General features: G+C 42.7%; 3 protein-coding genes across 4 annotated transcripts in view; 2 read left to right on the top strand and 1 right to left on the bottom strand.

Moving 5' to 3' along the window:
* The window catches only part of NRSN1 (neurensin 1), a 197,754-nt gene that overhangs the window by 83,505 nt on the left and 86,641 nt on the right, over positions 1-27,608 (top strand). The gene's annotated exons all lie outside the window — the stretch shown is intronic.
* Positions 1,338-12,694, top strand: MRS2 (magnesium transporter MRS2). Its single transcript, XM_053396756.1, has 12 exons — positions 1,338-1,726; positions 2,973-3,046; positions 4,509-4,545; positions 5,303-5,415; positions 6,394-6,567; positions 8,118-8,248; positions 9,272-9,388; positions 9,941-10,093; positions 10,387-10,504; positions 11,321-11,434; positions 12,268-12,384; positions 12,416-12,694. Exons 1-11 carry the CDS (start codon positions 1,522-1,524, stop codon positions 12,376-12,378), a joined length of 1,347 nt encoding a protein of 448 aa, XP_053252731.1. The 5' UTR covers positions 1,338-1,521; the 3' UTR covers positions 12,379-12,384; positions 12,416-12,694.
* The window catches only part of GPLD1 (glycosylphosphatidylinositol specific phospholipase D1), a 24,591-nt gene continuing 12,989 nt past the window's right edge, over positions 16,007-27,608 (bottom strand). Inside the window, exons 14-26 of one of the 2 annotated variants that reach the window (XM_053396747.1) lie at positions 26,760-26,899; positions 26,209-26,395; positions 25,618-25,728; positions 25,188-25,262; positions 23,528-23,684; positions 22,809-22,950; positions 21,344-21,449; positions 21,147-21,240; positions 19,491-19,667; positions 17,880-18,040; positions 17,346-17,372; positions 16,559-16,609; positions 16,007-16,222 (exon numbers count right to left, since the gene is read on the bottom strand). In XM_053396747.1, the coding sequence (XP_053252722.1) occupies positions 16,145-16,222; positions 16,559-16,609; positions 17,346-17,372; positions 17,880-18,040; positions 19,491-19,667; positions 21,147-21,240; positions 21,344-21,449; positions 22,809-22,950; positions 23,528-23,684; positions 25,188-25,262; positions 25,618-25,728; positions 26,209-26,395; positions 26,760-26,899 (1,506 nt within the window). In that variant the 3' untranslated portion in view covers positions 16,007-16,144. Of the gene's footprint in view, positions 16,223-16,558; positions 16,610-17,345; positions 17,373-17,879; positions 18,041-19,490; positions 19,711-21,146; positions 21,241-21,343; positions 21,450-22,808; positions 22,951-23,527; positions 23,685-25,187; positions 25,263-25,617; positions 25,729-26,208; positions 26,396-26,759; positions 26,900-27,608 lie in introns of those variants that run through there. The other variant, XM_053396748.1, reaches the window with a different exon arrangement.

Below are 27,608 nucleotides of genomic sequence, written 5' to 3'. Positions count from 1 at the left end.
TCCTGTTTGAACAGCAGCCACTTAGCCTACGAACGACCCTGAAATAAATACATTAACCCATCTCTCGGCTTCATGTACAAATCCTACAAATGATTGTTTTCTCAATTGTTTATGTGTTCAGGCAAAGTACAGTCCAGCTTCTCTGTTAAACACCCTCTTTCTCCTTGAAGACAGAAGGCCTATTTAAAAAACAGCTAGTGGGTGCCTGGAGAAGGGACTTAAGCTCTGCAGGAAAGCAGACTTTGTATGCAAAAGGTCCCAAGGTCAGTCCCCAGGGACATCTCCAGGTACGGCAGGGAAAGACTCCCGCAGTCAGTGCAAGAACATAATTTGAGGCAGGAGTGACAATGATCTGGCTCTGTGAAATGTAGAGTGGGCAGGGTTCAAGGAAGTCAGGCCATAACAAATGCGACCAGGGCCGGATTTAGGTTTGATGAGGGCCTAAGCCAGGCTTCCTCAACCTCGGCCCTCCAGATGTTTTTTGGCCTACAACTCCCATGATCCCTAGCTAGCAGGACCAGTGGTCAGGGATAATGGGAATTGTAGTCTCAAAACATCTGGAGGGTTGAGGTTGAGGAAGCCTGCCCTAAGCTACTGGCAGCTGCATGCTACATTTTGCCAGGGAACTAGTCCATGCAGAATGTAGGCACCCTATATATAGAAATGAGCAAACCAGTGATACTTTAGGGGGCAGGCTAGCAGGCAGGGCCCATTACTTACATCATAGGAGCCTACACAACACAAAACACTGCTGCTGTACGTTAAGTTTTATTTTATTTGTTTTTTATCTTATATTTTGGAAATGTACATCATTTTTTTCCTTTAAATTTCTTGGGGGGCCTCCCAAGAGTGGGGCCCTAAGCTATAGCTTGTTTAGCTTATTCGTAAATCCAGCACTGAATGTGGCCCGCTTTTCATGCACGTTTTTACACCTGCATTGTACATTAAATGGAAAATGCCCCCAAGTGTTCAAGTGCACTTACGTAAACCCATTTGGAATAAAAGAAACACACTGGTAGTTCATCAAAATGAGATATCAGACTATTTCCCTCCCTGAGGAACGCCCTCCCTTCAGATATAGAGGTAAAGAATTACACAACTTGTAGAAGACATCTGAAGGCAGCCCTGCATCGGGAGGTTATTAATGCTTCGATTTTTTTATTATGTTTTTTAGATATGCTGTAAGCCGTCCAGTGTCTGGGGAAACCCAGCCAGATGAGCGGAATATAAATATGATGATGATGCAGCATCTTTAGGGCCTGACCCGGAGGCTAGGGGCTTCCCCACTGCCCCGATTCTGGTCTCACGATCCCCGCATCACACGCCACCCAAAGCCTCCTCCTCTTTGCGACGCAATGGCTCCCTCCCTTCTCCGTCAGGGCAGAAGCTCCGCCTCGGGAGCCCAAACGCGAAGGCCGCTCCTCCCTTCCCACGTGTGCCACCGGCAGAAGGGAAGCAGCGCCTGCGCGCCCGAGGAACGTGGAAGCGCGGCCGGGGGCCCGTGTCCGAGCGGTGCCGCTTATGGAGTGCGCCCGTTTGTGGAGCCGGCGGCTGCGGCCCGTCGCGCTGCGCGTGTTCGCCTCGGGGATCTGCTGCTGCAGCAGCCGCCGCTTCTTGCCACGAGGGCGCGCCGCCTGCTGCCTGCCGGATGTCGCGGCGTGGGCTGCCTGCAGGCCCGGGAATTGCCGGCTCGAGCCGGAGGGCAGGCGGACCTTGCTGCGCGCAAGTAAGTCACGCGCTGCCCCAGGCAGGTTCTCAGTCCTGCCCGAGGATGCTGGGGCTTTGCAGCCCGAGTTTGTTCGTGGTCCCCAGGAGGAAGTTCCGGTGCGACTTGCTCACCGAATGAAGAAGCCCAGCCAGGGCTTTTCCTGTCCGAATGGCTCACGCAGCCCTACCAAGCTCAGCAAAAACCTTTTTACGCACGAATGTAGTAGATAGTGGAGCTGGCATTCAGCAAAAACCTTTTTACGCACGAATGTAATAGATAGTGGAGCTGGCATTCAGCAAAAACCTTTTTACGCACGAATGTAGTAGATATTGGAGCTGGCATTCAGCTAAGTTTTGCTCAAGGTTAGGCCCACTGAAACAAATGGACCTACCTTAGTAAACCGTTACTCATTTCAGTACGGCTACTCTGAATAAAACGGAGACCACTCTGCGTGAGGAAGCGCACTTGGAGGAATTTGACCTAGAAATCGCTTTGCCCAGTGAAAACGGTCAGCATGGATGAACATGGGTGTTAACTGGTCTTCGTTTACATCTTTGCACCATGACATTTGAGCCAGATACAAGTGACAGGAGTTGCAAGTATCCATACTTGAAGGAAGGCCCATTGTGTTTGTGGCGCTGAGTCCCAAGTGCGCTGCAATCCTGTACATGCTTACCTGGCCTTGTGCCCCATTGGAGTTGGTAAGGCTTAATTTCTAAGTAGGCATACAGAGGATTGCACTATAAAAGCACATTTTGCCCCTCCTTTAAAACACACAGTACAAGTAAGTGTGCGCAAAATGCAGTGCTATACGTTAAATGGGCCAGGACCCATGGGAAGTGCATTGAAATGTGTATGAAACACTTGTCCGTGCACCACACTTCCTGTATATTTGCCTCCACGTTGCATTAGTAAAAAAGATTTTAGAAGTTGGGAACTTTGTTCTGGTTGACACTCCTAGCCCCAACTTCAATTGGTTTTTTTAATTAGTTACCCAGTACAAAAATAAAATAACTTTCCTCGAACCTTAAAGTAATAGCCAATCTAGTTTGTTTATGGAGACCTAGTTTGGCATCAAGAACTGTAAACATGTTAATCAGTGGTGGTCTTGCAGTCTAAAGATGCAAATAATATGCAAATCATTGATCTTGTCAGGAATGATGAGCTGTGACTCATGATCAATGTGATGCTTGTTGCTGAACATATATGAGATCAGCAAATATATATAATTTACAGCTTGGAACTTCTTTTCACCCTCCTTCAGATGATCTGTCTCGACACTTTACTACAGACGTGTCTCAAGCCACTTTAGCGAGTGTGGCTCCAGTGTTTTCAGTGGTAAGTACTTCCTCCAGTTGTTACTATGGGATGCAGGGCAAGTCTGAAGAAGAACATGAAAGATGCCCACAAAGCGCCAGCTTTGGGGGTGCAGAGTTGGTTAATGGCAGCTAGAAACTAAGGGGAAGCTAAAGGAAGAAGACCCCGAGGAGAGACCTGAGAGAGGAACAAGAAAAAAAGCATAATGGTGCTGTGGGTTAAACCACAGAGCCTAGGACTTGCTGATCAGAAGGTCGGCGGTTCAAATCCCTGCAAAGGGGTAAGCTCCCGTTGCTTGGTCCCTGCTCCTGCCAACCTAGCAGTTCGAAAGCACGTCAAAGTGCAAGTAGATAAATAGGTACTGCTCCGGCGGGAGGGTAAACGGCGTTTCCATGCGCTGCTCTGGTTCGCCAGGAGCGGCTTAGTCCTGCTGGCCACATGACCAATAAAGCGAGATGAGCGCCGCAACCCCAGAGTCGGCCACGACTGGACCTAATTGTCAGGGGTCCCTTTACCTTTTAAAGACATTGGAGAGAAAAGAAGTAGATGTATGGGTGGACTGGGGCTGCTGCCCCACACCCCCAAACACTTACTGGGGACTAAATGTCAATGAACATAGTTCAGTTGGTTAGAGCATGGTGCTGATAATGCCAAGGTTGCAAGTTTGATCCCTGTATAGAACAGGCATCTGTCATGTATAATCCAGTTGAGATTCCTGCATTGCGGGGATTGAAGTAGATGATCCTCGGGGTCCCTTCCAACTCTGCAATTCTATTATTCTGTTATAAGCATGTGTGGGATTGCCATATGGAAAAAAAATTGTCATGGAAATGACTGTTCTACCAACAAAGTTAATTGATGCCATTGCCCAGGAGTGATTTGGGCTTGGCTCATTTGTGCATTTTGCTGCTGTTTCCAATTCACTCTTATACATTAATTTGTGAAGCATTTTTAACTTGTAAATATTGCCCATCTTCATTAGACTCCACAGTGGTCACCAGTCTCCCCCTCTTTGTTCAAGGTTGAGAAAAGTGTGCTGCCTTCTAGAAGCACGTGTGCCTTGCACAAGTGAAAGATGTATTATCATCATTTCTCACCTTAGAACTACTTCACGAATGTTCAAAAGGTTGTGTCATGAGGTGGAAACACCACACCCAGCTATGGTGAACCCAGCTGTGGCCCTGCAGCTGATGAAAGGCTGCAACTCCTGTCCTTCCTGATAGTTGGCAATGCTGGCTGCTGAGGCTGATGGAGCTGGAGCTCAGCAGCAGCTGCAAAGTCTCAGTTCTGCATACCTAGACTGCATACATCTTGAGATATATGTAACCAAGCTATGAATTAAGCTGGATATTTAATTCTTTAGAGCAGAAATGCTGCCTCGAGTAATAATGTGGCCATCTAAATCATATGAATTCTGTACATTTTACCTAGTGTTTTTTTAAGAATGTGGCAATACTGATTTTTCTCTCTTTTTTCTTTCCAGATGAAATTCGATAAAGAAGGTGGTATAAGCTTTTACGGTAGGTGGAATTCTAGTCTTCTCTTTCCTTCTGAACTCAACAAAGCCTAGACGTTTTGAAGACATGCCGATGCAGCAGTGTTGATTGTTTTCTATTTGGTTGCTGGATGCTAATCCATAAATCATTTTATCTATTTAGAGGGCAGTCCTGTGGAAAGATCTGCCAGGTTGAGCAGCTTAAGATGCAACGGATCTCTGGCTCAGCCCAACCCTGGCTCAGCCAAAGATTCACTGTGGTAACTTGCTCATTCTAGCTCAGCCAGCCGAGGCCAATGTACGTTCGCCAACAGAGGTTGGGGCTGGGCCGGGGTGGTGGTGGAGCTAGTCTGGATCCTGATCCCATTCAGCTTACTCAAATGACCTGGCAACCAGGCATAGAACACTATTTTAAAGACTTGTTTTCCCTCTGTCAGGCTTAAGCAGAGCAACAGCAGCCCCACGGCTGAACATGGTTTGGATCTTACTGGAATAACTTAACTTACCCTGGCTTGCTTTATGCCAGCTTCTTGTGCATAGGATTGTTCCCTTACCACCTTTTTCATTGTACTCAATATGGCTGACCTGGGGTTCGCAGGCAGGATCCCATCCTACTTTATTTCAACAAGGTGTCTGTGTCATGTGGACTCAGCCCATACTCTGGATCCGTTAATTTCTCTGGGTCTTGTGCTTGCTGGAGTGATGCCTTCGAGAAGCTGCTGTGGTCTTCGCTCTTATTTCACATCGTTGTGTTGTTTTTTTAATAAACTCCTCCTTGGCAGAAAGAAAGAAAACAGAGCTATATCAGGAACTAAGTCTCCAAGCGCGAGATCTACGGTTTCAACATCAAGTCAGTGTATCTCCCAGGAACAACAGGATTATCATGAGAATGGAAGTAAGTGCACTTGAACAATTCAAATTTTTTTTAAAAAAAGAATTTTTATTAAAGATTTTCAGGAAATACAAAAGAATGTGCAATGTCTCTTTGTTTGTTGTTGTTCAGATTATAAAGTCTTTTGGTTATGTTCAGTGTAAGACAATATGGTAAACTTGCACACTATTTTTCCATTTTCGAAACCTACTCTATGCGTGATGTTTTTATGTCAGCGTCATTTGGGCAGATTCTCTTTCTATACATTTTGTCAGTTTACATGGGCAGTGAGAGAAGGTTGAGGGGGTGCAAGCAGTTCTGCTTTCAAAAATAATTTTCATAATTTAATTTCCCAGTTGCAAAAAGTGGTACTATATGTACAGCAGACTACAATATGAAATTCAGTGCTCATCTTTTTTTTTAACAGCATCTAAAATAGAACCAGAAATTATTTACAAACAAACAAACAGGTAAAAGCAACAAGGGATAGAAAACCTATAAAATTTAAACATACAGAACAGCAACAATAGGAGGAAACCAAACACTAACCAGATATTTAGCTCTGTGTTTATCTGCTACTATCAGGAAATCAGCAAAAAACCAACAACACACTATGTAAAACCTGCACAAAAATCCAGGTTTTAACCCCCACCCCTCCGGTTTTAACTTAATGATGGAACAAGCTTGCATATGGGTTTAGATTGGTTCCCTGGAGTTCCACAGAGTTTGCGCCAGTCTTGTGGGGGGCAAAGTGTAGGAAATGTCCTCCCAATGGTGGTGCTCCACTTGGCATGGGGCAGCAACAACACCTGTGGAGCTGTCACTTCCAACCTGAAGCACCTCAGTCCTCACTCTGCCCCCTTCTGAAAAACTTGCCAGTGGTGGGAGTGTGCCACTGCCCTCCGCACCACCCCCTCTCACATGAGCCACTGCTGGTTGGCACCATGTAAAAGTCTGCAAATATACAAAAGCCCAACTGATTTTATCTTCTGCTTCTTTCAGTTTTTGAAGGCAGTGATTACACCGGAGTATCTCCTAATCCTAGACTATCGCAATTTGAACTTGGAAAAATGGCTCTTCCAAGAACTGGCACCTCAGCTAGCTGGCGATGGTCAACTTGTTACATATTCTTTGCCCTTTGAATTCAGAGCTATCGAAGCAATACTACAGTACTGGGTAAGCACCCGTGCGTTTACTGTACTGAGAGTAATAGCTTGCTGTGATCTTATGCTTGTCAGGAGTTCAGCCTACACCCGAGTAGGACCCTGGTAGAGACACATGCCCGACTGGCATGTTCTCTTCCTCCTGGTCGATTGTTCGGGAGCTTCAAAAGCTTTCTTCAGCCCGAACATCACAGCGACCAATGCCAACCAACATCAACACACTTAGGGATCCACAGAGTTTGCGCATCATGCGTAACAGACCTCAGCAACTCAGCATTTTGGCTAATCTACTTTGTTTACATATAAGCACACACTGCAACATGTCTCCCTCTCTAGCATCAGACAGCAAAGAGAAAAAGAAGAAAGGACAACAGTCCCACTTCACGGAACACAGTAACACAAACATCCTGTCTCCGTCACTTCCCACTCGTTGGGGTCAAAACATATACCGTCATGTGAAAGACAACATTACCATGACTGCAGTCATGGAGCAGGAATTCTAACAGTGCTGAGGAAGGCTGACTAGGAACATGGTCTGCCCATAAGCTGGCCAGGTGCAGCCCTGATTGGCAGCTTTAAATCTGGCAGAGGTGAAGGAAAGAAGTCTCCACTCTATTCCATTACCCTTATGAGGAGGAGTTTTCACTTCCCTCCAGTTAGCTATTAGGGCTCCCAGGGCACCTATGAAATGGTGGACACAGCACCTTAGCCAGTGAGTGGCTGACACATTACCTGACCACATGCCTCATCTGCAGCCAAGGGATAGAACTGGCTTATTTTATTAAATAATGAAAGTGGGTGCATGTGTTCAAGCTGACTTCCATCATACACCATTTAAATATGTTGATACTTTGCGCCAGTATGGTTGGTTTAAAAAATAAAGTAATAAAAATTATTCAATTTTGAAAGTTTAAACACATTAACTTCAAATTCAATATATGTTTCTCTTACAAAATAAACAAGATGACTTCCCACGCTTACCTCCGTGGTGTTTTTGTTCCCATCCATATTCTGCTGCCTTGTATGTCAAGCCTATATCTAATACGTATTTCCTCTTGTTACATTTATTGTCATTCCGAATCCACTGCTTTTAATTCAAGTCCTGCCCACAATTTCATTGACTATAGTTCTTTTCATTCTTTCTCAAATATTCCAAAATGGGTTTCCATTCTTCAATAAAAGGTTCGTCATTTTGGTCTTGCACTCTTGCTGCCAGCTTTACCAGTTCTGCATAGTCCATTGGCTTTGCAATCCATTCCTCTTTGTTTGGGACTTTTTCTTCCTTTCAGCGTTGCTCATATAGGATTCTGGCAGCTGTTGTTACATACATAAATAGTTTAATCATATTCTTTGGGACACTTGTCCCCAATATCCCTAGAAATACTTTGCTACAGTATTTGTGTTTCTGGATTGCTGATTTTGCTGGGAAATGCTCATCAGCTTCAGGGATTTCAGGAGTGTCTGTGACTGTGTTGCCTGCTTTGCTGAGCAGGAGGCTTCAATGACCCAAGACATTCTAAAAGGATTGTTTTGATTCTTATGAAGGATCCTGTTGTTATCTAGATCAGCTACCTGCACGGGAGACTTAACAACCTGCAGCCTCAGATTCTTGAGACCCTGGATGCTTTAGTGGACCCTAAGCTTTTATCTGTTGATAGGAGCAAAGTCCGTGTCCTATTGCAAAATGGAAAGAGGTAAGACAGACTTCCTTCCCCTTTTTCAATGACCTACTTGGACATTTCTGTATGAAACCTGAGTTTTGAGCTATGCAATAGTTGAATCTTGCACAGGCACGCTATTCACCTGGGATGGAGGCGCTCTAGGGTCAAGTCCCAAATCTGAAATGCTCAGCAGCTGTTACCTCACTTGTAAAAAGGGAACCCTAAACTTCTTGTTGCTGCAACAGACTAACATGGCAACCTGTCTGGAAATTACTCCTTCACATGATGATTGTGAAGATAAAAAAGACTGTATATATGAATGGAGAAAAGAGAGCGTGTAGCTGGAGAAGCGAAACCTAATCTGCATGTACGTAAATCCTTTTTAGAATTGAGGTACCATTTGTTTTTATAAATGAAAATGCTTACAAAATCCTCTTCCCCCTAAGCAAGTCCGCAAAGTTACCCATGAAAATGCAAAAGAAATACAAAAAACCCCCCAAATTAACCCAATCCTAAAATGAACAGAAAATAAAAAAGCAGCAAGCTGGTGTTATTAAAAAACAACACCAACCCACTAACATTATAAAATGGTCCTTTGTTAAAAGACCTGGGGAAGAGAACAGTTTGAACCTGGTGCATCACTGATGCTAATGCAGGTCTGCAACTTGGGGGCCACCACTGAAAAGACTATTCATGGTCACCAACTGCTCCACCTCTGAAAGTAGGGTCTCTTAGAGAAGGGCCTTCCACAGATTTTAATGAACTTGCAGGGTTCATATGGGGAAAGGTGTTCTTCAAAATACCCAGTTCCCAAGCCATATAGGGCTTTATAGCAGATATAAGGAACCTATAGCCTTATGGACATAGTTGGACACCTATCAGCCCCAGACATCATAGTCAAAGATTGGGGGTGATGGAAGTTGTATCCCAGCAAGAGCTAAAGGTCCACAGGTAGCTCTTCCTCTGTGCATGCAGATCTCCCACAAAACGACACTTGACTCTAGTGTCATCTTGGTGGTAGCGGTTGGTTTTTAATTCTTCCTGCTTTGCTTTTAGCTTGTCAGAGTTAGAAACAGATCTTAAAGTTTTCAAAGAGACACTCTTGGAAATCTTAGACGAGGAAGAAGTGCTGGAAGAACTGTGCCTGTCTAAATGGACAGACCCCCAAGTATTGTAAGTATACATTGGGATGCTTACGTTGGGCAAGGCTTTTGTATCCGAGGACTGTGTATGGGATTAGCCAAATAAACATTGTGAAAGTTTGGGTATAGGAAGCGGCGTTTCCAGCATCTCTGTAAACCATTTAGATGGCTTTTCCCCCTAGCATTTCGTTTCGGGAGAGGATTAGCCTCACAGAATGCTGCTGCTTTTGTAAGAACACACATTCCAACAAGTGCTATGGTGGCACCAAGTTGCAAAAGAAATGTTTTGTCAGCAGCCTAGGTGGCATGGCAACTATTGCAAATGTGGACTAAATATTTTATTTCTTAAAAGTAACTTTACACCCAGTTATAGGCTATCAGCTGCTTCAGATTGTTGAACAGATACTCTATATATTTTGAGTTTTTGTTTAAATTGCTTTGTATGGTGTGCCGACACCAAAGGCTAGGAATTATGGTGGGAGATGAATTTTGGTCTAGGCTTCCACTTGGGAGAGATGAAGCTTGTAGATTTTCAGTATGCTGGCATTTTAATTAGATCTGTTGTTGTTGTTGTTGTTCACAGTGAGGAGAGTCTGTCTGGAATTGACCATGCGGAGGAGATGGAGCTGCTATTGGAGAATTATTACAGGCAGGCAGAAGATCTTCTCAATGATGCTCGTGAGCTTCGGGTATTGATTGATGATTCTGAAAGCATCATCTTTATCAACTTAGACAGGTTAGCTGCACGAAACATTCTGCTCACTACAATTTTAGATGCACCTTCTGGAGGGCGTTTGAAACTTGAGCTCAGTGGTGTTTGTTTATGAAGCTTCTCTTCTTATCAAGCAGAACAGACGAGTTGAATTCTATGCCGATAAAATGTGTTTTGTTATTTCATTAAATCTGAAGTAACTCCATGTGTTCTAATCTGAATTCCCAGACCTGTCTGGATTCTGGATGAAAAAGAGGTAGACTCTTCCAAGATACTCGGATCTGCGAAATATTAACTAGCCTTTTGCTCCTCTTTAGCCACCGCAATGTGATGATGAGGCTGAACTTGCAGCTGACCATGGGTACTTTCTCGCTCTCCCTCTTCGGATTGATAGGAGTAGCTTTCGGCATGAACTTGGAATCCTCATTCGAAGAGGTAAGGCACCGTTTTGAAAAAAAGGCTTCATTTTTCTCTTATGAAACCACACACAGTTCCCAATTCTGATTGTAAATGAATCGCATGAGATATACCATTCATTCTGGACGTGCAACTTCTCATCTACATCCGTATCAAATAGGAAGGTGAAGCCTTGTAGTCCATTGTGCCTAGTAGTCATTGTTTATCTATAGACTACTCACATCTTTAGGAAACAGTAGGTGATATTTCTCTTTAATTGGGCTTAAAAATTGCATTGTTTTATGAGTGTGCAGTATCCTTATGCATTTTTGCATCATAAAGTGTTTCAGCTTTACAAGTGAGTGAACTAGATCAAATGCATAGCAGACTGAAGGGTTTGCCTGGGGTCTGAAAACACACAGGAGTTCAGTACAATCTACTGTGACTTATTTGGGGGCCGCTTGTCTAAAGAAAGGAGCTTCCCAGCTCCTTTTCGGCACGTGACCATCTCCCCGTCCCCCTTGTCGTTCAGCAAAATCTCTGGCTAGTTTGGTAGCTTCAGCATAGAGAAGAGGAGAGGAACCTGCCATTGTGGGGGGGACCCCACTGTGAATCAGGGAACCGTACCCATACCCCACATTAAGCCTTGAATGCAAATTTGCTCGTAAATCCAGTTGCTGGGCTGTGCATTAAGGTCTCTTCCCAACTGCCCTCAGCTGGAACAAGTGTAATCTTGGGGGATAGCTTGCTTTTTCAAAGTGGTGAAAATAAGATAACGTGATAAGGGTTTGAAGAGTTGTGATTTCTCTGAAAGAATGATTTGCATTGTTAACTACACATTTCAACTTTACCTAGGACCGCAGAATGTTTTGGCTGGTGACAGGAATTATGTTTCTGGGCAGCGGCCTAATTTGGCGGCGTCTGCTTTCATTTCTTGGGCGACATCTGGAACCTTCAATGCCTCCACCTGTGAGTAGGACCTCTCTGAAAGTTACAATGTGCCACCACCTTCGTCTCTCCCCAATGTGCCAGTTTCTCAGACTCTTCCCTGTGCATGTCTGCAGAGAAGCAGCCAGGGCCCGAAGTGTGCAAGTGTTCACCTTGAAGTGACTAGAATAGAGCCTGCAGTAAATAAGGGGTAAAATTCCAAGTCTTGATGCCTGCTCTCCCTGAAGAGCTATGGGAATTCCCTGTCACTTCACTTCTCGCAGTGAGGGAACTGCCAGAAGACCAGCATCCAGACTGAATGACAGGGGTGGAGGCACTCCTTCAGGTATACAGGACCAAAGTCATTTAGGGCTTTAAAGGTCACTTTGAACTGTGCTCAGAAATGTACAGTGGTACCTCGGGTTACATACACTTCAGGTTACATACGCTTCAGGTTACAGACTCCGCTAACCCAGAAATAGTGCTTCAGGTTAAGAACTTTGCTTCAGGATGAGAACAGAAATAGTGCTCCAGCAGCGCGGCAGCAGCAGCAGGCCCAATTAGCTAAAGTGGTGCTTCGGGTTAAGAACATTTTCAGGTTAAGAATGGACCTCCGGAACAAATTAAGTACTTAACCCGAGGTACCACTGTACTAGGAGCCAATGTAGGTGGTATTTCGGGACTGGTGTTATATGGTCCCGGCAGCTGCTCCTAGTCACCAGTCTAGCTGCTGCATTCTGAATTAGTTATAATTTCTGAGTTACCTTTCAAGGTAACACCACTGAAGTCTTCCTTTAGTGGATTTCAGAGTTCCTTTGTGCTGACTACTGAATTGTTTTCCCATCCTACCTCCTCTTCTTCTTCTTCTTCCACAGATCCCTGCTCTGCTGAAAAGAACTCAGCCAGCAAATGGGAAGGTGGAATATAAAAGCGATATTAAAACAGAACCCCTTGGGTCAAGTAGAAGCACACTGACTAACCACTGACCAGACCTCTGTACTGGTTGACCTGCAATAACTGAACTTTAGACTGTGTTCTCTTGTAATACTGTAGCAGGGATTTCTCCTTTGACTCTTAATGACATGCCAAAGATCTGCAGCTGAGACCACCAAAACCAGAAGCTTTGCTGAGAAAAGAGTACAGTCGACTTTTGTGCACCACGGTAGGAAATCAGAATTCCACAAGTCAGCTGGATGAGCTGAAGGTGCTTTTCATCTGATGTCTCCTGTGGGAAATTCCGTTTGGTGTAATCTTTAAGGAACACAAGAAAATGGGTAATAATAATGTTCTCCCTCCAAAGAATGCAAAATCCAATCCAGAAATCTTACTGTATGTTCTGTAAATGGTGGTTTTCACACTTCATGGGTAAAGTTTATAGATAGGGGAAATGTGGTCATACATACCATCCTTAAACAGTGTGCTTCCTGTATGTAGAGGGTTATGTTTTCATAAGATTAGACGATTTCATGCGAGAGAGGGCTACCAGTGGCTGCTAGCCATGCAGTGCTTCCGAATGCCAGTTGCTGGAAACTACAGGAAGGGAGAGTTGTTCCTGTGCTCACGTTCCACTTGCTGGTTTCCCACAGGCATCTGGTTGGCCACTGTGAGAACAGGATGTTGGACTAGATGGGCCATTAGCCTGATCTAGCAGGCTTTTCTTATATATAGGTATATATATATATACCTACCTTTTACCATAAGGACCCAGGGCAGGTTACAACTATAAAATTCATTTTAAGAACAGTTTAGAAAACAAATCACAGTGGAATAGGGTGGGTCCTGTTGCAGAGATTAAAGGTGGGGAGGGGAGGATAACGCACACAACCTTGAACTCTTGCATGGGAAAGCAAGGTCCAAATATAGAATGATGTTCACAGCAGCCCTCTTTAATGCCAGCATTTCATAGTTCTGCTATTTAAATAATAATAATAATTGTACTCCGCCCTCCCCAGCCGGATCTGGGCTCAGAGCAGCTAACATCATATAAATAATACAATATGCAAAACCAAAATAAAGTGTTTGGCAACCCTGATAAAAAAAGCAAATAATAATAATAATAATAATAATAATACTTAATTTATGCAGTTTCACAACTTTAGTGTCTGAACTACCAAAACTAGGCTGTTGTGAGACAGCCTAGCCTGTCTCACAACAGGGCTGTTGTGAAGATAAAAGGGGGAAGACAACAGGCAACAAATGTGTGTAATTTCACAACTCTCTGAAAAACATACACATAACCTTAATAAACAAAAAAGTGTTCCTATTAAAAGTACAGTCTATAGGAATTTTAACTTGCTGCAAGCTGTAAGGTATTTGCTGATTCATTTTGGTACTTTATATTTTTGGTTATGGTTGCTGTATATTAATAAATAACACTCCAGTGATGAAAAGCAAATCAATGGATGGGGGAACATGGAAAACCAGGGTGGGGAGAGATTGCAATAGCACCATTTTTTTCTCAAAAGGAAGGAACCCTCGTTTATTTAAAGGGGATTACTTTTCAGCAAAATACACCCAAGCCAGCAGCTTGTATTTTCCTCTGTAAAGGCAGCACACTTGGGAAGTGAATGAAATCATGTGGATGGGGAGGGTACTTGAACAAACATACACCTGAGTCCCAAGTGAGAGTGATCAGCATTTCTTGTTCAGATTGCTTACCAACGGTGAATAAGTATTCTTAGCAGTGGTGCGACCTGCGAAGTACTGCAGCCTTAGAACTGCCTCTGCACTTTGCCTTCTAACTTTCTTCAGACAAGGCCAATTGCCCTATGTTTCTTTCTTTTTTTAATTAAAAAAAATGTAAGCGACAGGGGTGCTGTTGGCTCAGGGCCTGTTATGTGTGTACCCGCTGAACCTCATCAGAAGCCCCGATCCTACAAAACCAGGGAGAAGAGCCATCAATCCCAAGACTTCTATTGAAAACAAAGTAACAAAACCGGAAGAAACATCAATCTGTGGCACAGTTAGTAGTTTACCTTCTAACTTTCTGATAACATCTAGAATGATGGCAAAGTTTAGAATGATTGTGAAATACCACCCAAAGGGGAATATCTGTTTTTATTACATTGCACATGGGATAAGGTAAAAAAAATAAAAATCAAGACAGCACATTCATTAATCATTAGCCTAAATAGCACAGAGAGAATCTGGAGAAATAGTTTGTCATTAGATTAAAAGGTAAAGGTACCCCTGCCCGTACGAGCCAGTCTTGCCAGACTCTGGGGTTGTGCGCTCATCTCACTCTATAGGCCGGGAGCCAGCGCTGTCTGCAGACACTTCCGGGTCACGTGGCCAGCGTGACAAGCTGCATTTGGCGAGCCAGCACAGCACACGGAACGCCGTTTACCTTCCCGCTGGTAAGCGGTCCCTATTTATCTACTTGCACCCGGGGGTGCTTTCGAACTGCTAGGTTGGCAGGCGCTGGGACCGAACGACGGGAGCGCACCCTGCCGCAGGGATTTGAACCGCCGACCTTTCGATCGGCAAGTCCTAGGCGCTGAGGCTTTAACCCACAACGCCACCCGTGTCCTCTTGTCATTAGATTACATTTGATTAAATAGGAAGCAGCCTTTGCACCAACCAGCTTGCACTATTTGTTCATCTAGCCCAGTATGGTCTGTGTTCTAACAGGGTCCTACTACAAGATCCTTTTAATTGGAGCTACCAAGAATCACACTTGAGACCTTTTGAGCAACATAAGCTATTTAAATAGGTGTAGAAGATGAGTGAATCTCAAGTAGCTAATATTTCTTGTGGGTCAGCTTCTAAATCCTCCTGAATTTACCATGCAGTTGTGTGCAATTCCATACATGAAGATTTTCTTAATACTATATATAAAAAAAGTGTTACATGCTTGTTACTGGCTTTACCTAGGACTTGGAAGTACCATGGCCTGTAGTTTCAGTTGCAGTCCTACGCACCTAAGAATTAAGTCCCATTTGACTTGACTAGGAAGTAGAGGCATCTTACTGGTTGGTGGACAGAATCCTAACAGGAGAGCACTTTAAATCATAGCCCATTAGACGTCAGTGATATTCAAGATTGAACAACTGCTCTTGCTGCCATGTAGATGTTAGTAACTCAGCATGGGCGATTTATGTTTTGGCCGTGACTGAAGAGGGATAAAAATGCAATGCCACTTCTTTTCAGACAGATGTATCTGAGTCCGGCCTAATTTGAGACGAAGCAGTCTCACTTCCAAGTACAGGTTAAAGAAGTGGTTCATTTCAAATCAAGGTTGGAATCAATAGCGAGGCTTGGGGAAATGTGCTCTTGCCAAACTCTCTTCTGTGCAACTCCACATTTTCATTGGGGCTTCCTTCTTCAGTCTACTCCACTGCAGTGTATATTGCAATAAATACTTTAAAAATAGGCCTCTGTGTACGCACAACGCATGTAAACAGTTGAAAGCAGCTAATGGTCTGAAGCAATGACATGTTTTTAGAAGGATTTCCATTATTACGCTTAGCAAGGAAATTTAAACACAGCAAATAAGTACTGGTAATTTTAGATCTCAGCTTCCCATAGCTGTCAACTTTTCCCTTTTTTTAAGGGAAGTATTCCGAATAGGATTCCTCACAAGAAAAGGGAAAAGTTGACAGCTATGCAGCTTCCGTTCCTTAAAATCTTAATGGTGTTCAATTGCCGGTTAAATAGTACATGAGTTATGCTTCTCCATTTTCAAAAGGGGCAGAATTTTACAAAAGTGAAGAGTGATTTGCTGAAAAGAGGCTCAGTGGGGAAGCATGGCAATTAAAAAGTGTAGAGAAAAAGTCTGCCACTTAGCCGAGCTTCTAGGGAGCTTCTCTCAGCTGCTACTACAACTTCAGTCTGCAAAGACAGAAAGTATCCATTAATACAGCAGAATTCAGTTCCTTACTTTTTTCTTTCTTTTTTTAGTGGGTCATTTTGCCAGGGCAAAACAGATTATCCCTGTGTACAACTGGGCACCATGCATAAGGAAGTCAAGTGATTATGCTTCCCACCTTCACCGTAGTGGGGTGGTCTCAAGGAAGCTACTTCCCTAGGGTTGTGTTGCGGGGAGAAAGCAGGCAAGGCATGGCCTCTTACCCAGCTGGCATAGGAGAAACACTCAAGTTATCACAAGTAGCCCATGATTCACCCTGCAGATGGGCTTGTGAAAACCAGCAGTGCTTGTTTGCCTACCTTTTCTCCAGATTTCACTGTGATCACAGCACTCCCAAATCTTGATTTTTCCTGCAACAATAAAACTACGGTTATGCATTGTTTGACAGTGTTAATGCTTGCTTTCTTCACTATAGTTATTAACAGACCAAAGATCATCTTTAACACAACTCAATTCCCATAAGCAGGGTCACCACCACCCACTTCTCTGGCAACAGATCACCAGTGCAATAATCCCAGCCAGTGTTTGCTACAACCAGAGAACAAGTGCAATGCTGTGAGCATGCTTGTTCAGGATGCAAAGATACCTACTGAACAAACCGCTCCATGTCATTTGTGTGAATTATGAAAACCATATGCTATATACAGCAAGAGGAAAAATAGCTTCGGTCTGCAGTCAATTGGAAACTTTACAGCTAACCTTATCATGCTCAACCTGATCCTAACCATGTTTGCTTAGCCGCAGATCCTTTGAAATTCAGTGGAATATAAATCTGCTTGGTAATGGACCTTATGTTTTCTCAAGTGAAATTTGGGGTGATGGTCCCTAATTGTGACATTGTAATCTTCTTTAGATGAAGATCCTTCCTGACCCCATTGAGTCAGAAATAGAAATTGCAAGATATCCTTCATGAATCAATTCAACTGTGTTTTGAACCCACCAAGGAAGTTTGTTGTTCACATGGTTTCAGTTTTAATGGTTAAAACTGGTTAAAATGCATTAAGGACCCAATTGTTAGCCATTAATTCTACCCACAATTTATTTAGCCCAAGCAGCAATTTATCCTTTCAGAGTTTGGTTGCTCACCTCAGGAGAAATGATGACATACTGCGCCTGGAACAGAAAAAAGAGAGACTCACTTTTACATTGGTTTTTAAAGGTGGATGAATCAATTAAATGTATGGTATCTAGCGTTTGCTCTGCTGAGAATTATTTCAATATAGAAACACAGAAGTCAGCTACTATGATGCAGATATTTCATAAACTGCTGAGCAGGAGCAACACGAGAGTTTTCAAATGCAAAGAGTTTGTTACTGCAATGGTACCTCTGGTTACAAACACTTCTGGTTACAAATGCTTCAGGTTATGAGTTCCACTAACCCGGAAGTAGCTGCTCCTGGTTGCGAACTTTGCACCAGGATGTGAACGCAAATCACGTGCCTACAGCGCGCACACAGCGGGAAGCCCATTAGCAAAAGCATCTCAGGATAAGAACGGCTTTAGCTTAAGAACCGACCTCCAGAACGAATTAAGTTCGTAACTAGAGGTACCGCTGTACTTTCGTTTATCCACCAAAGCAGACACCACCACAAAGACCTATAGCATTTGCTGTAGCATTACCCAGTCTTCAGGACAAGGCGAAGTCCATGATTTGCAGTTGTCTGTCACATGTCCAGAGGTGGTCTGGTTTCCACTAAATATGTAAACACGTGCAGCCTCTCCTCCAAACAGCCCAGATAAGATGTCTTTTGCTCGAAGAGGTGAGGTCACAATGATCTCATCTGCAAAAATTTGCAGCAGGGGGAAATATATCGCATTGTACAATGAGACAAAAACTAACTTCCACTGGATATCCCTGTGCAAAAGCTTTGGCCTTTAAAGACTTCGTTGGACGCAGGCATACACAAACTTGGGAACACAATTACCAGACATATACAAGCCTGCTTTGTGTCTTCTGCTTCCACTATGGCTCCATTGGATCCAAACCCATGTTGCTCCATGACAAACACCATGGTGACACAAATAATATGCCTAGTTTAAAATAGGCATACCTAGCGCCAATGTGTTTTTGGATTTTCTCTATGTCCAGGCATTTGTAAGTGGTATGGTGTCTGCCACAGACAAATGCAATGAGCAATGGAAACTATCTCTCCATATTGCATGTGAAGCAGGCCTTAGCCCACAGACAATAATACAGCCAACAAGCCACAAGCAGGTGAATATGTGTTTATTTCCCTCTCTCTTAATTCCTACCCCCCCTTTACTGTAGGAGTGACTAATGTTTTTTGGCCCATGAGTCGTCTTAGTTTTTGGCCACTCCACATACATTTTTGTACACACGTAGACATCACAGACACAGAACACAGCACCCACTCCCTGTCCCCGTTGATCCAAACAGATCAACTGAGGATTGAGGTTGCCACTTGGTTCAGACTCATCCGATAGGATGAATACAGAGGAGGCAATTTGCATCCCCATCAAGATGCTGGTCCTGGCAGAGAAATTCAAACCCCAGCATCATTCCAACTCACCACCCCAGCCATTTTGCTGCCACCACCAAAATTTGTGGATTTGTGGTTAAAAAAAATGCTTGGGGGACCAGGTCAGGCTCAAGGGCTGTGAATTCACTACCCTTGCTAGACTTCTAATCTTTTTTAGAATTTCTGTCTGAGATCACCCATTTAATGTTCCCCATTAGAGTGCATGGAACATCTTTTGACCCTACAATTCTTGGTGCTGGCCCAGGCTTGCAAGTACACTTGTATTTTGGCGTCTTTGTTTGGATTTCTCTGCTTCTTTCCCTTTTTCTCCAATTTTTCTAAATCAAGCTCATTTGTTCGATCTAGTCTTTCCTTCTATATATGCTTAAGGCTGTTAAAATTCTTGGTTCAGAATTTATTGTTTCACACTTCCTCTTTGTCCCCTTATTTCACCATTCCTGTTCTTTTATATGTATGTATGTATGTGTGTATGTATGTATGTATGTATGTATATCGATGGTTGGATGGTGTTCTCGAAGCTACCAGCATGAGTTTGACCAAACTGCGGGAGGCAGTGGAAGACAGGAGTGCCTGGCGTGCTCTGGTCCAGGGGGTCACGAAGAGTCAGACATGACTAAACAACTAAACAACAACAACAACATATATATATATATCACATCTCACAACATCTAGTAATTTTAGGTGCTTCACAAATGAAATATGATACTGATTATGAGGATTCTGTTTTTACCAAGTCCATCATTGTTTAGGTCACGCAGGTGCACATCTCCTCCGAAGCGTGAAAATCTCCTGTCCCCGCTGAAAGTGCTCAGCAGAAATGGCTTGGCAGGGTCCATCAAATCATACATCAAAGTAGTTCCTGCTTGGTGCAGCACTGAGCTTATAAATGCAATCCTAGATGTGCTGTCTGAAAGAAGCCAAGCAAGATGACGGGGGTCACATTGCTGTTCCTGGGAGATGGCAACAATAATTGGCATTAACAGATGAGCACTGTCTACGGCAGGTTATAACCAGAATTAACAGCAAGGAAACTTTGGCTCCGCCATCTCCATTTTGTGAAATTACACATTAACGTCACAATGACAACAAAGGGTCCGCTCTCAAAATCATAATGTCAGCAACATTCTCAATCCAACGTAGATATTTCTTCATCTGGAGGCAGCAGTGGAGCTATAGCTCAGTGAGAAAGTTAAGGTTCTGTATGCCTGAGGTCACCTACCTTAAAGGAGTTCAGGGAGCAGGGCTGAACAAGACTCAGGAGAGTTTTAAAACTAAGTCATGGACAAGGTGAATCAATGGTCTGACTCGCTGCAGAGCAGTTTGTTACATACTAAACCCAACCCAATATAGTCTTCACTTTCACATGGCATTGGGCATATGTGGTCCTCCCAAGGGGGAATATGTGACCCTCCCATAGCAAGAGGGGATTCTCGTACACCAGGCATAGGCAAACTCTGGCCCTCCAGATGTTTGGGACTACAATTCCCATCATCCCTAGCTAACAGGACCAGTGGTCAGGGATGATGGGAATTGTAGTCCCAAACATCTGGAGGGCCAGAGTTTGCCTATGCCTGCTGTACACATTCTGAGGACAGTTGACTGGATCACCCTTCATGTTAAGTATGCAACACCACAGAATCCTATTCATCACCTGCTCTAGTGTAATTATCTGAAAGCAAATGTGTATAGAAAATTGATTTTCCTTCATATAGGATTTTGTTGACCCAAAAAGACAGTTGGGTCTGTCAAGTTGCAGCTGCTGCAAGAACCCTTGGTTTTTCCTTTACAGGTAGAATTCTGGGTGCTTTTTGAATTTGGCACTTTTTTCTGTCACCCTGCACGACAACCAAATGTTGCCTTTGTCAAGTCAAGGCTGCAAGGGAAAATTCTTCCTCTGCAGCCCCAGCTTGAATTCAACACAAGTTCTATGCAACACTGTTGTCCCTCTACATTCTGAAACAGCTGGTGTGAGCAGCAGAACTGCAGACTCAGCTGTGACCTGCTGCTCTGTTAAACCATGATGTTCCTCGGTTTGGGGTTGGATGCTACATACATGCTGTGTTTCAGAATTGCCAGCATCCAGTCCTTAAAGCCTTGAAACAGGAGAGCAACCAGGATTTTCCCCACCCCCTGTCAAGAGCAGGATTCTCTTGGAGTAATCTTTCAGCAGCAGACTGGCCCAGAAATGGCAGTGGGTAGAATCAGAGGTCTCTTTCTCTTCTAGTCCTCTTTTCCCTGCTGGTTAAACCTTCCCTCCTCTGCAATTCCCATGATGATTGACTCCAAGCTCCTATTTAACTTTTAAACAATTGAACAGTCTCGTTGGTGTATTGCAGAAGTAAAACCACTGCAAAGAAAAAACTGACTCAAGGACAGTACTGCATACCTTGTGATGGTGCACCAACTACCAACACTTGCCTGGGGATTCCTTCTACAGAAAGGAAGCCGGTGGCCAAGGATGAACCAAGTCTCCCCATTTCCTGTGTGTCAAAGAAGAAGAAGAAGAAGAAGTTGGCACCATGGCTGAAGTCTTCCTTGTATGTTTTTATATTTGTCATTTCAAGGGGTACCAAAAAGACCTACCCTATCTCCAGTTAAGGTAAACCAGCTCTGCGTGCTTGGTGGGATATAGCCGTATACCTTTCCAACAGTCATCTTGGTATCTCGTAAGACATAGCAGCTTAGACTACTGCACACGATGGTCAAAATATGAGGAACATTAAAAAAGAAGAAGAAGTAATTGCAAGAGATAGCACCACCATGGCAAAATATTCTTGGTTCAGAATCTAAAGTATCTGGAACGTGACGTCTTAATTTAAATAACAAGTTTTAATTGCAAGAGTTTCTGCAGGATTGCATTCCCCTTAAATAGCAAATTAATAGTTTGGGGATTCTCCTGGACTCCATATTATCTATAGAGATTTAAGTGGCGTTGGTGGCAGTTTAGGCTGGTTTACGGTCTGCCACTGCAGCTAAAGAAGGGGTGTTGCTTGAGTTACATATGCTTTAGTTCTATCCAGACTAGATCGCTGTAATTTTCTCTGCTTGGGGCTGCCTTTAAAAACCACTTTGGAAACACCAACAAGCAGACACTGCAGCTGCTAGAAGGCTTGTGGAGGCCAGGCATTCATAGCAAAGCTGTACCAGATGCATTAGCTGTCTATTTGTTTCAGGACCCAGTTTAGAATGCTGGTATTGACCTTTAATGCATAAATTGGAAGGAATGCCTGCACCTATATGACCTTGATCAGGCCTTAAGACTGTCCTCTTCCCAAGATTTATCAGACAGGTGAGCATAAGATCAGGGCCTCTCCAGTAGTGGCCCCACATTTTTGGAACTCTCTCCCCAAAGTAGTAGTGCATATGACCCAACTTTGTTAGTCTTTAAATGGACCATAAACAAATATTTATTTCTGTGTTTTATTAAATGACACACTTTTCCAAAGAGATACTGGAGAGTTTCTTTACAGGAGGATTGTCCCAAACCAGCAGAATACACTGTATCCAGTCCCCAATTCTCTCTCTTCCCCCCCCCCCGAATATCCAGCTTGCAAACAAATAATAACATGCCAACAAATGGAGGGCCATGCAGACTGGGGGAAAGCTATGGCAGACAGAATGCAAGCTTTATGTTGATTAATACTGCTTTACATATATAGGTTGCATCCAACTAAGTTATACTCAGAGTAGACTCACAATCAATGGACCAGACTTAGTCATTTCTATTAACTGAAATGGGTTTACTTTGAGTACGATTCTAACATTGGACACATAACCAATTATCTTTAATGGTTGGGATATATTGTTGTAAACTGCTGTGTGAAACCTGTGTTTGAAAAGTGGTCTATAACTCATCGTCAGGGAGCATTAGGAAAAGAGAGGTATTTGGCTTGTTTGAAACAATCTCTAATAAGCAGAACAAGTATTAAAACAGTACACATTTAGAAATAATACTAACCTACTGCATAGGGTTAGTTTACATTTAAAAGTGCACAATGTTAGGCTGGGTATGATCACATACAAACTTCTAAAATTAAGTGCAATATACCTTCTACAGTTTTTCCAAGAAGGACTGCCGATAAGCAGCAAGGTTGTATTTTGAAGCTGGACACTGCTGAGTGATGATCCAAACCACGCGTAATCCTTTTCTCCTTTTACTATCCAGTCAGCATCTGATAGGAACAGCTGGTCTGATAGACCAAACAAGAAACAGAGGATAACATACTGCTGTTTCTGGTACATATCACTTTATGAAAGGATCATGGTCTTCTGGTTTGTTCAGTCATACTGCACTACCTGGATCATAATTCTTGCTATTCTTTAATACATGAAAACTAATGTTGAAACCTGAGTCAGATCAAATTGTCTCTGCAAAGATGCCAACAGGGCAGGGTCAGTTCAGTTCATCAAGTGATGCAGCAGTCCTATACATGCTTACCAGGGGGTAAATATTCAGCAAGACATACTTCTGAGTTGGAATACATAGGGTTGCACTGTAAAACTCCCTCTAGTCTGTTTTGACTCAGAAGATTATGGAATGGTATACAAAGCCTTCTGCATGAATTCATACTGGATCTTAGGCTGAGGGTCCTTTAGCATTAAAAGCATTGTCCAGTGTTTATTACCAGCAATATAACTTGGAGAAGGATTTAGACTATTACTGTGGTTTTGTCTTACGATGGATTTGAAAGGGAGCTAATAGAAGACGCAAGAAAAAATAGCATATGAAATAGCAGAAATAAATTCCAGCAAAAAAAACAAAGTCACCTTGGCTGCTTCTATTGAGAAACGAATAAAACGAAGCCACAAATCCTCTTTGTTTCCCACCACCAGCTGCGTAAGGAGAACCAACTACGAGATCATTGTTTCCATCACCATCAAGGTCAGCTGCCAGCAGTGACCAGCCAAGGTTACAGTATATTTCCTGCAAAAGGAAACTGAGATTTTAGTAGGTCTTGCAATACTGGAGTAGGTGCAGGGCATTAAGTTGCATCTCACTATCCTTCAGTCTGTCTGAAAGCCTTGTATGCCTGAGCCCACCTAGTACAGTCTGTCGGGCCTAGTAGTTGCTTGTCCAACTCAAATCAGTTTTCAGAGTCTCTCTGAGCTTGTGCTGCAGTGGCTATAAACTGAGAGGAGGAAGACTGGAGAACAGAAGGACAAGGAACCTGCAAGCTCCAGATAAATAGTTTCTCTAAACTGAGAGAAAACTAACAGTAAACCATCACTTAGCAGAACCATGGCTGAGCAAGAAGACAACTCAAGGGCAGAGCTGATATGTAGGAGATGGAGATAGTTTTGGGAGTTCCTTTCTGCCGAGGACAAGCACAAGTCAAAGCGTGTGTCTGACACTGTACAGGAAGGTGGGGTTTTTTGTCAGGAACCTGGGGAAGATAGTGGTTTTCTCTCTCTCTCTCTCTCTCTCTCTCTCTCTCTCTCTCTCTTTCTTTCTTTCTTTCTTTCTCTCTTTCTTTCTTTCTTGTGTGAACTAACAGCAGTCAATATTGAAAGTCTGTACTATAGACCCTATTGCCTGGAGTATAAAATGGGCCAATTGAGTTGTGTTTCACCGAGGCAATCTTGGTGAAAATTGGAGAAGAAAGGAAGACATCTTGTTTAGCTCCTGAATCAATAATGAAATTTCAGTAAAACAGCCCTGCTACAAATCCTCTCACACCACCCAGTCCATGATGTAAGTAACACAAGATGACTCAAGGAAATGAGACGAGCCACACAGGACAGTGTTTTTGCAACATTCTTTTGGATGGCTGAATGAAAAAAGCTACACATAAGCCATGTTCAGATGGCAATATCTTGACTTAAGACAAGATAGGAACAAGTGTTATCATTGCATCAACAACCCCTTTGATTCTCCTTCCACATAAGCAAATGAGAAAGTCTTCTGTTAACTACAGTTTCCTGTTTCATCTAAAGCAGGTAAATATGTTTAGCAGCTTCATAACAAGCCAGGCTATTGAGCCATAGTTTGAAGTTGGCAATATATGGTGGCTTGTTCTGAAGCCATTAAGCATAATTTCAATTTGGATGGATCAGTAAACTATAATTAACCAAGGAATTCCTTGTTTGTTTGCTCATACACCTGCATAAATTTCATTCATGCAAGATTCACTCGTATCATGGTTTATTAAGTCCAAATGTGGCCCTAGTACACACAGAGGAAATATAGAATCCTTTTTCTTCAATCTTACAACATTGTACTTAACAATGCTTCATAAAAGTACAGGAACAGTTATTGGCACACAGTGGTACACACAATGACATTGATTTAACATATTGTGTGCCAATGAAGCAATTATAAATCTATTATGATAATAGAATCCACATGTATGTTTATTCTGGATAGATCTATAGAAACCCTAGATTTCATTTCTTATATGTTTGTATTGCATTTCATCAGCAAACTTACTTGACAAGCTATGGTGACATTTGGTAGGCTGTGGAAACCTTGTCCTCTATTGCCAAAAAATACATATACAGAGCCCTGGATCAACAGAAAATAAAATTTTAATAGGGTATGAATCAAATCCAGAATTTTTATTTAATTTTTTTTAAAAAATCAATTTCAGCTCATCCTTTCATCTTCACATGAACCTGTCTGTCCAGGTGTACTGTACAACTGCAATCTAGCCTAGTCTAATAATTCAATTTGTGATTCACAGATATTGGCATTCACAAAACAGGTTGGTCCTAAGATTGTCAGTCAGATGATGCATCTGGTATTCTGTCTGCTTTATTTCACTTGGGCCATGCTAACGTCCCCTCTTATGAATCGCCCGTATTTACTAACCTGCACTAACATTTTACACTGTAAAAATGCCACACACACATATTCTTACCCTGTAACTGAGTTCCTGTGATCCTACAGACGGGGCTCCCACTGCTAGATCCAACACACCATCTTCATTGAAATCTAGAACTGCTACTGCAGAACCAAACCTTGCTGAAGGCTTAAAAAAGAAAGAATCCTACATCATTATGGCAGTCCAACACCCATTTTAAAAGCATATCTGTCTTTTTAAGGAATACCTGCTCATATAATGTTCAGCACAACTGCTTAACATTTTTGGATTTTTTTGTTTGTTATTTAGCTTTTTTAAAAAAAAATGGTACAAAAGACTGTATTTTAAATACATACTTTAAACCCAGCTCCTGGTCCAACACTCCATTCCACCATGCAAATATAGTACTCAGGAGAATGGCCAAACCCTACTACTTTCATTTAACTCATATAGATCCCCAGTAAAGAGTCCTTAACAGTTTTAAGTAGCAATGCTCTTTATTCACAATGGACTTTTATCTTTAAGTGATTATTTTAGAAATGAAGTTAATGGCATTGCTAGTAGAAAAGAAGATGCCACCAGTCTTTCAGATGACCGGAAACACAAGCAAAATGTTTTCAATGACCAATGTGTGACTTGTTTTCCTACCTTATTCCCCTCCAGAATGCAATCTGCTTCCTGGTCTAGGTCCAAGTTTGCATGAGGCAAACCTGATTCGTTGCCATAAACAATATATACACGGCCTATCTGAATGTGTCCCAGCCTGCTGTATCCGGGTGCTCCTGCTACCAGGTCATCGTAGCCATCCTGGTTTAGGTCAGCAGAAATCAATGCCCTGCATATCGAGTGAAATAATTCCAATTACCATTTTGGTTTACATTTGTTTAAAACTTCCACATTTTCATTTGCAGATTTTCAACTCTCTACATAAAAGAGTAATTGCCGTGGTGGCCCTGAAGAAAGGTGAGATCCAAAACAAAATCTGATTTAATTTTTTTATTATCCCAATCCTGTATCGACAGGATTACATGCCTTTAAATTGCAAATAAAATGGCTTGGGTTTTTCCCCCCAAACAAGATAATTTCCCTGCATAGTTATTACATGCAGGTAGGATAAGCATCCAGGCAATAGTATTGAGTCCATACAAGCTGATCTATCAGACAAAAACAGAATGGAGAAATCGGAACTCAGAACTCACCACCCAAGTCTAGCATATGGAGTTTTCAGAAAATATGAAGCACTGGGTTTGGCGACATGCTTTGGTGACCCTTGTGCCGTGACTGACAACACTCTCCTCAAACCTTTTGCAGTGGCACTATTGCTCAACTGAAGATAATTCTGGGGAAAAATGCATAAAGGAATATTCAAGCACATTCATAATTATATTTTGGTTGTTGACCCAGCAAGAACCCAATTTATATTTAGTGCAGTACACAAGACTCACTGCAATGAACAGGTGCCTCTACATTTGCAAACAGTTAGTGCTGTGCTGAGAATTTATCCTACTTTTTTGTTTTGTTTTTGCTTCATCATTGTCTGTGTCAATGAACGAAAAAGAAATTGCATTAAAAATTATCAAAAAGGAGAGAACGTTTTGGTGAAATTGTCACAGGGAGGGTGCAGGGTTTTATTGTCATGCTTTCCTCACCTTTGAAGTGGCCTAGGACATTTGTAATCATCCCGAGGATGAGGCAGATAAATGGAAGCCTCTTCCTCAGAGGAAGAAAATTTTTTTAAAAATGGAGGCTAGATTTTGGCACATCACTACACAGCTACTGTCAATTTCATTAGATTTTTTAAATTATATGTACTACTACTACTATATACACACACACAGAGTGTTTTTTTCTTTAAAAATGTTTAGGGGTACTCTCAATTTCCTACTCATACTGAAATACTGCCCCTCAATGAGACCACACTTAGATTCACAAAATGTTCAGGGGTATGCATCCCCCCAGGAAAAAAGCACTGTATATATGTACTATGTTATCAGACCCTCTTCTAGCTGTATCTCATGACCTCTTGAAAGAAAGGAGATCGTCTGTTG

Source organism: Podarcis raffonei, chromosome 7, assembly GCF_027172205.1.
Source record: "Podarcis raffonei isolate rPodRaf1 chromosome 7, rPodRaf1.pri, whole genome shotgun sequence".
In the NCBI taxonomy this organism is placed as follows: domain Eukaryota; kingdom Metazoa; phylum Chordata; class Lepidosauria; order Squamata; family Lacertidae; genus Podarcis; species Podarcis raffonei.
Note: the sequence above shows the minus strand (reverse complement) of the source record. Positions and strands in the feature narration are given on the sequence as shown.

Excerpts from the sequence above, each read along its gene's own strand:
- MRS2 (XM_053396756.1), top strand. The coding sequence starts at position 1,522 with ATGGAGTGCGCCCGTTTGTGGAGCCGGCGGCTGCGGCCCGTCGCGCTG. Across the intron at positions 1,727-2,972 it reads GCGGACCTTGCTGCGCGCAA|ATGATCTGTCTCGACACTTT; the intron begins GTAAGTCACGCG and ends ACCCTCCTTCAG. Across the intron at positions 4,546-5,302 it reads AGGTGGTATAAGCTTTTACG|AAAGAAAGAAAACAGAGCTA; the intron begins GTAGGTGGAATT and ends CCTCCTTGGCAG.